The 12,218-nt window shown below is 37.5% G+C and overlaps 1 protein-coding gene across 3 annotated transcripts in view; it reads left to right on the top strand.

The window, feature by feature from the left end:
• Positions 1 to 12,218, top strand: part of VPS41 (VPS41 subunit of HOPS complex) — a 108,595-nt gene that overhangs the window by 37,255 nt on the left and 59,122 nt on the right. For all 3 annotated transcript variants that reach the window (XM_015281554.4, XM_046923880.1, NM_001012859.1), the window contains 3 exon segments: positions 4,294 to 4,368; positions 10,517 to 10,579; positions 11,777 to 11,842. In XM_015281554.4, the coding sequence (XP_015137040.1) occupies positions 4,294 to 4,368; positions 10,517 to 10,579; positions 11,777 to 11,842 (204 nt within the window).

The following is a 12,218-nucleotide window of genomic DNA, read 5'->3' as shown; positions in this document are numbered from 1 at the left end:
TCCTAACTAATGGAGTCTTTCTTATTGCCAGACTTGAATCACATGGCTTTGTAAATACTATGTGTTACTACTACTTGTGCAGTCCTTGTGACTAAAAAGAACTTGTGGTATTGTTTTTTTTCCTTAATTGGCCTAAAGCAATGGGTCCTGATTAGGTTAAAAAAATATTATGCAATGTAGTACTAATTAAACAATTGTTAGAAATTTACTAAACATTTTGCAAGCAGATGTGTATGTTTTTATGGCATAGGATTTGAGATTAAGTCATACTTATTCACTGAATAATGCTTAGGTGAATAAAATGTTTGTAAGTTTTGAAGAGTCACTTTGACCTCAGATTGCTGCTGTTATTCTTAAACTACTATTCTTTAAAAATGACGCCTATAAATTTAGATTTCCTCTCCTCCTTCTCCCCCCAAAAAAGAAAAAAAGAAAAAAAAAACAGAAAAAAAAAAAGCATTTAACGACCAACTGATCAAACCCTGGACCATGTCCTGGTTCAGACTGTATCAAGTGATCAGTCCTCCAGACTATGATGAGTTAGTGGCTTCTTGTGTCCTCCGTAGTCTTGAGTGATAGTTCTTGTTTTGTCAGCTTGTACAAGTAGGTGTGTCTCGGAGGGCATTTATTCTCTGTGCCTTAAAAGCAAACCTATTTCCTTTTGCCAGGCAAATTAAACTCTTCAGTGGTACAGCTGGGATAAGATTGAAAAAAAACCACAAGGGAAAGACCACTGTAACTCCATGGCTGAGTTGGTAACTTTTAATTCAAAAATGAGGAAAGGGGAGCCTCAAAATTATTTGTGCTTCTTTTTTCTGAAATCTCAAAATTATCCACAAGCTGTTGATAGGATATAAATACAACTAGTTTTGAAATAGTAAGTAGCTTGGCTGGCTGGCCCAGCCATGTGTTGATAAAAACTGAATATATGAGTTGGAGATGATTCTAGAAGAAATACCTTGGACTTAGATAACATGCTAATTTTATTGGTCATCTCCTATTTCTGATTTTCTAGATAGCTTTATATATATATCTTAAATAGCATAGTGGAGTATAATTCTGGAAGTTATAGCCTTGATTGTTACTCAGTGCTGAACCAGAAGCTCCTGGTATTGGCAGTACTTCTCCTTGCTAGAACTTTGTTATAAAATGCATTTAATATTCAGACATGACAGTATTTGAGCCCATGGTCTGTCATTGCTTTCTGCGCTCTGTGGAAGGTTCTGACTGATGAAGTCAGTTGACAAGCTCATAGCCAACAGTGCCAATTCAACTTGAGATCTGAAAAAAAAAAAGTTACCTCAAGGTTGCTTTACCTTGCGTACATTATCTAGAATAGCATATTCTGATGAAAATTACCTGGAGATGTGTGTAAGTAGTAGCTTTGCTTTTAGTTGAATTTGTCTTTCCTGAATATCTTTTGTGTGTAGTGCAGACAGCAGGGAAAAAGTGCTGGGGAAGGAAGTGGAGAAAGGGGTGGTTAGAAACAACTGATAAAAGTATTGCACATGCAGAAGGCTTGTAAGAAGTTGCCGTTTATACATAGTGTCATGAAATACCATGCATACTGAATTTCTACTTAACAAATTCCTACTAAACAATTCTGAAGTAATGCATGCAGTTTGCAGTGTGAAAAAAAAAAGAAAATGCTGCTACGACGATGTTCTTTTCCCCTACTCACAGTATACTGCATGTATATGTGGAGCAGTTTTGCCCTGCATGGCACCATTCAGTTACCTGAGCACAGCCACACATTTCATCTCCAGAGTGTGCTGCATGGCTTCCAAACAGCAACGTGATAGATAAGGTCTGTCATCTTGCTCTGCTTCTTCACCTTTTATGCCAAGATAACTTATGTAGTCTACCTTGCCTACTTCCTGCATTTCATTTTTTGAGCATCAAACTTTATCAAAGCCATTCACCAGCACAGTGGGAACGGTTTGAACATTAGAGCTGAGCCCTCTGCTCTTCTGGTGTGTCTGTTTTGTTTCCTTTATGTCTTGGGCTTTCTTGCCATTAATGTAGGAGTGCTACTAGACCTGCTGCTGCTGTCATGCAAGCCCTGATAGCAGGCTTTAGGTGGTGGAGAGATGAGAAGAATGGGGCTGACTGAACACTAACTTAGCCCGTGACCCTATGTCAGGGTGATGTTATTCAGGATGGACTTTTTGCCTCTCCAACTGCAAAGCAAAACAAGAAGAGAAGAACTTTTGAGAAAGTTGTGGCAATAGCAACTCAGATACTTCTCAGAACAAAAACCATGCCACTTGATGAGCTCTGCTGAACTTTCTGTACTCAGAAAGGGACAGAGGTGTTTATCACTGTAGGGCAGATAGCAGAGACGTGCTGGGGTTTAATGGGTGGGTGTTACTTCTCATGTCTCTCCGACAGAGACAAAAATCTCCTCTTGCACCTTGATGAGCAAACCAGAAATTTAGAAAAGCATTTTCAAGAGGAGGCAGGAATGAAAGTGTGAGCTGGGCATTTTTATGAAGCTTCTAGAAAGTGATCCTCAAACCCATGTAGCACCTGTGAATCAGAGCCATCATGGGGATGTCGACCACGCCAGCAGACTGATGTGCTTGAGTCATTCTTCTCAGCTGACACCCCATATGTGTCTGGAAGAATGTGTGCCAGCTGCTTGCACAGCCGGGGCTGTGCTCTCTTCTAGTTTTGAAATGCAGTAGGTCAGCACATCTGCTCTGTGGTGGGTGAAAGTACAGCTGGAGAACATAAATCAAGGAAAGTTGCTCCGATGACTTCGCTGGCAGCAAGCTTTTTGGTAGTGAGCTTATGGTGAATAGACCATGTTGTGTTAGGCATTAGTTGCAGTAATTAGTTGCAGTAATTATTTGCCGAGTTGCAGCTCTTCATGACACAGTGTGGGGCTGAGTGATGTCTTCTGCATGTGAGGAAGCAGGAAAGCTACAGGACTGGGAGCATGCATTTCCCATTTTGTCAGGCCATCTGCTGCAGAGCAGGGCACAGTTGTTCAACCTTGGTTAGGAAGAAGGAAATTGAAAACATAATTTGGGTAGATGCTGTTGTTTTTCTTTCTGTTGTTTCTTCTTTTTTTTACAAGTTGGAGGTGAGGAAAATCTTAGTTTCCCTGACTTATATTTTGTGTACGCATGTGGAGGATACACAGGGAAAAGCTTTCCAAAGGCTGTGAGGAGATCTTGGTTTTACCCCTTATAGGTTGTTCACTGGGACAGTGAGTTTTTATGTAACTTTTTATAGTGGTGTAATTCCAACTGCCATTGCATACATAAGGACTTGTTATATTTTAGGCACACACTGTAACGTTTAATGTGATCCCTTGACTCCAGTACTGCTCCAGTGACAGTTCATTTTCACACAGATGTATGATGGACTTCTCCTTTATTATTCTCAGGACCCCAGAAGTGATTTGTTTTGTGATGCAATCTGTTCAAAATTTTCTAATAGCTTGGAAAGTTTTTCTTAAATATCTGTGACTGACTTAATAGAATATAGAATTGTTAAGGTTGGACTTGGGTAAAGATCTTTCAATGATGCTTGAAATGATATTTGTTACAGAGGGTGAAATCAGGATCATGGTATATAAGGAAGTTCTTGGTACTTGAATGTGGAGTTTTATATGCGAGAGGATATGCATAGTATTACCCAAATGTGAGGTCAGTCCTCAGTACTTAAGGACAGATGTTTAAAGTAAACAGTAGTATGCTGTATAACCCTGCAGGACAAATTTAAAAGAATGTCTTAAGTGGATAGGGAAAGTGACAATGTATTAAATTGGTGCAGTCTTGAGGCTTTTCTCAATATTTGTGTGTGTACACTCATGTTGCACTTCAATACTTTCTAATACTAGCTTTTGAAAACTCTATTAGAAGCAAAAATGAAAGCCAGGGAAAAGATTTGCAGGAAGACCAAACCAGAATTTTCAGTTGCACTGATGCCTGTTCTGTCAGCATGCCTTACGCTGAGTTTTGATAGCGGGAGAGGTTCTTAATGAGTAGCTGTGGTGTGCAGAGTCAGAAACTCCAGTTCTGGGACCCTGACCCTTCATGAGGTCTATAGACATCTGAGGCTAAAAATGTCAGGTCTCTGGGTTAGGCATAAGGCTTGAAAGAAGGCCATGTTTGGGCATTGTTGGGGAAAGACCTCTTCCATATTTTTTGAATTGACACAATTAAATATCATACAACCTTTCCTACATAAGTCTCAGAAAATGTGGAGGACATAAGAGCACATGACTACTGATATAACTTCAGAAGTAACTTTAAAAGTCTGTGTTGGTTTTTTCTTTTCTAGAGTCCCGTGAAGATAAATCAGATCAGTCTGGATGAAAGTGGAGAACACATGGGTGTTTGTTCAGAAGATGGGAAGGTATGATTAGCTTATTTATGTATCTCATGAGGTAAAAGGTAGCCTCAGTATTAAACCGGAGATAATTGTGATACCTGTGAAATTAAGTACTACGTTTAGCACCACTCTGACCGTCCATTTTGAGAAGTGGGCTCACCTTTGAATACTCAAAATTAAAGTCAAATATATTTTGCACGAATGTGCCATAGGAAAAGTAATTACAAGAATGTCAATAATGTAACTGGTATTAAGCTGATTAACAGCTGTGGCAGGAGGACATGTCACCTTAATCATTACTGCTGTGCCAGTTATACTTCAGTGACTAGTCTGCTGTTCCTGCAAGACAGTAGTTTAATGCCTTTCTGCTATAAATCCACAAAATTGGATTCTGTGGGCTGGTGGTTTTCATTTTCACACACATTATGAATGTTTCTCTTGAATTATAGAATCTTTTGATAAGCAATCATAGTTTATCAGAAGAATAAAGTGTCTTACAACAGCCACATTAAATAAATGTAAAATCAATATATGTACAGTTTCCTAAAAAACTGGCACCTACTTCCTTGACTGAGGACATATTTCATTTGTTCAGTGTATAACTAACAATTATCAGTGCTTCTCTGGAATGTAGAGCTGTGACATTTAGTGGTTTTGGTGATTGATTTTCCACTTATAAGAATGTCTTTTTTGTTTTTAAGTCGATGGCAGTCTTTTGTAATGTTGGTTTGCAATGATAAAATTCTTACGCACAGGGTGTTTTTAAGCTTCTTTTTTGAATATAATGCTCATATACAAATGGAGTGCATTAAAAATCATTTAAATCATTTCTCAATATCCACTTGAGTTCCAGAGTAGAACATTTCTTACATAGTTGATCTGGAGGGAGGAGGAGTGTTGATGATCCTAATGGATCTATCCCATTTAGTATAAGGTGGATGAATTCAAACTAAAATTGGATCTTGCAGTAGGTGAAATGAGGAAACAACCTCTTTAGACTGTATGTGCTTGAGATTTTTTTTTCTCTTGCAAGTAAATGTTTTTTTCCGCATCAGTCAGAGAGCCAGTTTACGTATACAAGCCTATTGTTTCTTAGAGATATCTTGATGTCAGTTTCAGTACCTTGACAGAGTAATTGGGATACTAGTGCCTCTCAAAGTAGGTTGTAGAATTTTGCAACCAGTGAGAAACACAGCAAGAGTATCCTAATTGTCTGCAAGATTACAAGATAAGGCAAGGGTCAGTAATTGTTAACAGTGATAAAAAATGTTGAGGGTTTTTTTTTTTTCTTAATTAATACAGTAATGTTAGAAATACGCATTTGAGGCAGAAATGTTCAGAAATTCATTTATTCCTATTGTGATGTGTCTGTTTGAAAAGGAAAAAGTCCATTACATTAGGTGATGAATCTGTCTCCATTTAATGCAATAGCTGTTGAGGATCCAGTAAGTTGTGTGCTATACAAGGCAATCTAAACTTTGTTTCCCATGCTAGAGCTAACTCTGATAATGTTTTTACAAAGGATTGGAGTAACACAAGTGCAGTATGAATTGCACTTGTATTCTCAGAGTCCAGGGGCACTGCTATTACACCATATTGTACAGTGGAGGCTTGAAAGATCTGAGTGTTTTATAACTGTCAGAGTGATCCAGAAAGGTATGTCTCTATGAGAGAATCCACCCAAAGTGTAAGTGAAAACATATCAATTATGTTGTGCTGCTGTATAAGAAAATGGCAAAAATTTCTGGCCAGATACTGTAGCACTTGAAGATTCCTGGTTATAAGAAAAGTGTAATTTTATATGCCTTTTATGTCTTTTCTTACCGCAGTGTGTGTACTGTAAGAAATTAAATACTTATGCAAATAGTTAGAAGGTTATCAGATAAATAAGTAGGAATTGTCAAATCTTTGAGGGGAAAGAAAGGGGGGGAAAAAAGACAGGATTTTTTGTTTGTTTGTTTTTTAATCAGTTTCAAAAAAAAAAAATTAAAAACATTTGCTCTAGTTAGGTTAAGACATTTATCTTATACAAATTAGTGATGGTATGTCCTCTGGACCACTACAAAAGATTCTTGCACTATGTAGGGAGTACGTTTTCCCATATCAAAATGAATCCAACATGAGGGCGTTGGAAACTGTCTTCTTGAAGGAAGACTCTATGATGAGAACTTCTTCCTTATACCAGTTCTGCTGTGTTACTCATTTTCTTTCACTACTTTCTTCTTTTCACTTTCAAACTATATCTGGACTACCTGTGTTTACTGAGGGGGGACATAGCAGTAGAGTGCAATTCTCTAACCTTCTTCTTGCCAGGCAGCATCCAGACTTAATGTCAAAACTTGGCACCTGTGTTTTATATGTACACAACAGCTGTGCTGGGAATGAGCCACTTGCAGGTTTTCTGCACTGAAAGTTTTGTTATTTGAAAATGTTCCTTGCCAATGGACTCTGTGCAGCTGGTCATCAACTTCATGGAAAGGAACAGAAGTCAAAGCCACCACCCACTACTTTGGTGTGTCCACTGTCTGGGAATAGTGACCAGATGTTGAAATACAAAAGGAAAATTATGGTGCTGGAAAAAAAATAGAAGGGGAAATACACTTGCATCTGCAGAAATGTATTTTTTTATGTTAGAATTTTGTCTGCTTGCATACTACCTTGAATAACCGGGGTCTACAGCTCTCTCATATATAGATTGTTCTGAAAGTAATGCCTCCTATTTATTTCCATGAAATCACAGAATCACAGAATGTCAGGGATTGGAAGGGACCTTGAAAGATCACCTAGCTCAGTCCCCCTGCAGGAACATGAACATGTAGGTTAGGTCACATTATGAAACTACAACAGATATAGGGAGCACAATAACACTGTTTGATAGAGTGAATTCTCAGCTACAAAATGCTATTTTTCAACATAGTCACCACCATTAGTTACACATTTTTGCCAGCAATGAATAATAATATTAGAATAGTATGCTGAATAATATTATTTAGAATAATATGCTGAATTCATAAAAACCTTCATGGCTGTCTGGAATGTGTCTTGTCTTTCACATCATTGTTCCCCCTGCTAGAACACACAACCCGCCACCTTACTATGCTTATATCCGCTATTTGGTCTCCATAAACATTCAGCAAGCAGTGATGAATGTCAGTGGGTGTCATGTTTTCCACAGAGACAAAATTAAGTTCCACATCTTTGCTTCAGATGCACTTCCATATCAGATGCCATTTTGTCAGACTGCCCCTCTGCTGCAATCTGTTGCACAACAACAAAATGTGATAGAATATTGGTGGGAAGGTATAACCCCTAGTGTCATAACACCAACATCTGCCTCTAATGTCATTGGCCAATGTAATAAAATAGGAGACATTATTTTTGGAGCTGCCCTTGTATCTTGCAGAATTGTAATTTCTAATTTGTGTCTTTATTGGCTTGGAACTTTTCATAAAAGACAGCATAAAGTATATTGAAAATGTGTTTACATGTGTTAGTGTCGTATTTACTGCCTGTAACAATAATTATTTTAAAAATATTCATGAAGTACTATATTCCACACTTAAAAAAAATGTGGCTCAGGTAGACCATTCTTGCATTTTGACTATCTCAATTTAGCTGTTGCTTCCATATTTGGAAGCAAAAAACAGCTACATCGAGGTGTGCTGAAATAGTGGATCCTGGATATTTAAAATGGAAAGGGCTGGCAAAATGTAGTGTACTCACGAAATACTTTTTCCAGCTACCTAAAAACATAAGATGAGGAAAAAGTAGATGATGGAAAGTAGAAATAGATAAATCCAATATAGCTTTGTAATATCAAAAGAATCACTTTCTCTCTGAAGAATAAAAGACATTAAGAAGTAATAAACTGTTATATGGTGTCCCTAGAGTAAACATGATAACATGTATTTTATGCTGAGTTGTTTTTTCCTCCTTAGTTAACTGGCTCCATTTTGTTTTCAGACTCTTAAAGAAATGTCTTACTAACATGTTTGATGCAGTATTATGAAAATATTGAAGGCACCATTGCCAATGTTTGTTAATTTTGATTAATTGGCTTTAATTTGAGAGTTGTTTTTCCTGTTCTCGAGGATGTTGCTTTCATTGAATTTTTAGACTTGTTTTGGCCATTCTTATTGTTTTTCTTCCTCCTTTCTTTCCTCTTATTTTCTCTTTCCTCTGTACCATATTTTGTTTAGTCTGTTGCACTGGATATACTGTGCCAAGTGTTGGAAACAAAAACCCAGAAAACAAAATCCTCCAGACATCAGCCACAAGGTTTTCCAGGCTTATAGTCCAACCCAACTCAAATATAACCCTTTGGTTGGCTTACATAATCACAGCTTTCTGATGCATCTACCTATCTCTGAGTATTGATTTTTGAATCCTTTGCAGTGGTAGCTCAGCCCTTCTCAGTGCATGCAGCAGTATTTTTAAAGGGTGTTTTTAGTCTGTGTATTCACTACTGAGTAATGGGCAGAGCTGATAATGCTGCTTAGAAAATGTGTTTTAGAGACGAGCTTGAAAGGGAGATGAGGGGCTGTGAGGTTTTTTTGCTATACTGAGTGCCAAACTCTGAGCCATTGTGAGGACAGCTTAGTTCCTTGCCTACAGCTTAGTTCCTCTTGTAGTTTAGCTAAACTCTAATTTTTCACTCTGTCTCCTTGGCCATCTGGGTTTTTGTCCTCTGATAGCTGAATTGATCTTTTCATAGAGCCATTAAGCTTTATTTCTGTGGCCCATTACTGGGATTTACTGGCTTTGTTCTGCAGGTCTTTGGTGTATTTGATTTGTTTTTTTTTGTTTTTTTTTTTTGTTTGTTTTTTTTTGTTTTTTTGTAGCTGTCCCCCTGCCACTCCCAACACAAGGAGCTGTGGTTGAGAGATAGCAATACAGTTAAGAGATTATTTAGATCTCTGAGTTTGTCCAACTTGTAGTTAAGCATGTAGAGCAGAATGACTGAGGGGATTAGCTTTCCCAGATGGTAAGGATGACTGACTAGGCCTGTCTGGGAGCCTCCTGAGATAGATGTGCTGTCAAATACAGCTTCCTGTGGATCCACTCCCTGGCATGCTCTTTTCCCTCCCTGCTGAGGTCATCTTGTTCCAACAACTTCTGACATACCTCTTAAAATAGTAATGTAAAATTAAACCATTTACTATTCTTTGTGGAAATCCTAATTCATAGATCAATTACTAATTTGTGGTCATCAGTCTTCAGCCCTATTTTACTCCTAGGCTCTGGAGGAACTCAGCTGTCTTTGTCTCATGTGGGAGTAGGGGAAGGAGGAAGGGATATTGCATGAAGAGACATGAGACCAAAAGAGAGTAGAGGAAACCCTACTCTGAGGTCATAGCATCTAAGTCGTCTAATGGTATTTCTTATGCTTCATACCTCTGAACCGATTATGTAAATAAAGAGAAGAAACCACGTAAAAAACTGTTAATTCTCTTGACAGTAGAAACATACTTCTTTATAAGTGTTGAGCCTCCTTCAGATAAATTAATTTAGATAGCTGTCTTATGGCCTGTGGTTACAACTCCACTACTGACTACTAAATGTACTGAAACATCAACATGGATGAGAAGAGAGGAATCTTCAGAGAGTGACATTCCCAGTGGTCATGGAATAAAACAAAGTAGCACTGAATGCACTTGGGAGGAGGAGAGGATGCAAAGAAACATGGGACGTGGTTTTCATGCTCATTTTGCTTTGTTGTCACAAATTTTTTTTCTTACGTAAAGTGTGTATTGCTCAGAGGGAAAAAGAAATCTTCCAGTTCCTTCTCAGAAAGGAAGAGTTTTTAATTTATCTTCCCCTGAATGTTATTATTTTGCTCATACCTTACCTAGATCAGTATCTGTTAAACAGATTTGATCAGCCTAAAGCAAAGGGAAGTTGTTTTTGCTGCATTTCTGTTTAGGAAACAAAAAAACTTAAAATAACTACTTTTGCACTACTGAAAATATTTAGAGATAAGCTGTAGTGGAAGCTGAAGATGTCTCAATTAACTCTACATTATTAAATATGACTTTTTTTTTCCTTCGGAAGATAATACAGCTGTTGACATTCACATTAATCTTCTACTTATTAGCATTTTACATTCACCTTTAACTGTCAAGTGGTTATTACATACATTTCTTTGTTGTATTTTTTTTTGTTTTTAAATTAGGTGCAAGTGTTTGGATTGTATTCAGCGGAAGAATTTCATGAAACATTTGACTGTCCTATTAAAGTAAGTGCTTGTTTTAATCTTTAGTAATTGTGTTGTTGTCTTTAATAACAGTAAGGTCACACTGAATCTAAATGAGAGAGGAGTACTGCTTCCTTGTAATGTTATTCAAGTCACAAGAAAATAGTTATCTATCTCAATATAAAAGCTTTTGATCTGGTTAGGTAGGAAGAAAGCTGATCTAGGTTTTGTAAGAAGTATTATTGAATTTTTCAAATACAAAAGGCAAAGTGAAAGAGAAATTGTCCTGTTTCAGCTGTTACCTGTCTCAACATATTTCTCTCTTTGTAGATCTGTGATATAAATTCTGAGAGTTCTACTAACTGTGAGGTCAATATTTTGCAACTAATTCATATCCGTTAAACCTATCCTGGGACAGAGCAATGAGTAGTGATGCGGATATACTCTGTAAAAGAAATAACTCAGTTTCTGAAATAAGGTTAAAATAAGTGGAGCTGGCTGGATGGTTAAAAAAATGCCTCTAGAAGATGTATAAGAAGGTTCAAGCTTTTTTATCAACGTACATTTATTGCAGGAGAAATGGTGGTGTGTGCAAATTATTGCATTTTCCTGCTTAGGGTCTTCCGTGTTTGCATCTGCTTTTAGAGGGGGAAAAAAATGAGCATACTAAGTTTTCACACACATTGGATACAACTTACTTGGCTCCTGTTGTCCTTCTGCCCTGACAGCTGTCACTCCCACACTTGATATGTAAGACAAAGCACTTTTTTGGCTCTCTGATTCAACACACCAGACCCAGCTGATCAGTCAGAGTGTGAGGCTGGTGCTTAGTGTGGTACAGTAAAAAAAACTGTTTAAGCCATGTGACAGCACCAAGTTGTGTCCTCTAGGAATGTCACAAAGAAGTCTCACTTGGAGGAATGCTCGTGGTGGTCTGATGTCACATGGTCCTCCTGCTACCTGCTGTGCAAAAAAGTAATTGTTCTGCCTGTGACCCTTAGTGTCAGGCATGTGACAAGTCACGTGCCCTACAATATGGACGATTTTCTTTTTTTTTCTAAGCAAAAGCAGTAGGACTAAGAAGCAAACTAAGATGGCTGAAAGATTTCATCTCTACTTCAGAGGCTCAGCTGTAATATTTGATATTTGGCAAAGGGTTGTCTAGTTTAAAAATTGATAGTGCTCTCTGAAACTCTTATTTCAGCCTTAATACACATTTTCTTCTGTGTTTATACTCAGATTGTTGCTGTTCATCCTCATTTTGTAAGATCCCACTTCAAGCAGTTTGTAACAGGAGGAAAGAAGGTAAGCAGTCTCAGTGAAATTAACTTAGGCTATCTTTAAATAGCTTTTAAAAGGGGCTCAGAAAGCGTGTATCTGCGATAGATAATACCTAGAGCAAATTACTCTACATTTTCCTTCTCTTTATACATTGTATTCCACCACATTCTTAATTAACATTCATTTCAGGAAAAAGTAACACACTTGTTATGTTAAAATCATGTTGCAACGAGTATAGCATCAAAGTAAAACTACTTCTGTCCTTCCAGCCTGAAAAAAAAAAAACAGCTATTTGCATTTCCTAGGGTAGGTGTTTTCATCTGAACTTGGTTTGGGAGCAGAAGTTAAACCTTAATACTGTTTTTTTTACAATATACGTTGGTATTGGTATTTGAGATTT

The sequence above is a fragment of the Gallus gallus genome, chromosome 2 (genome assembly GCF_016699485.2).
Source record: "Gallus gallus isolate bGalGal1 chromosome 2, bGalGal1.mat.broiler.GRCg7b, whole genome shotgun sequence".
Lineage (NCBI taxonomy): Eukaryota > Metazoa > Chordata > Aves > Galliformes > Phasianidae > Gallus > Gallus gallus.
The sequence above is the reverse complement of the archived record's forward strand: the minus strand, read 5'-3'. Positions and strand labels throughout refer to the sequence as shown.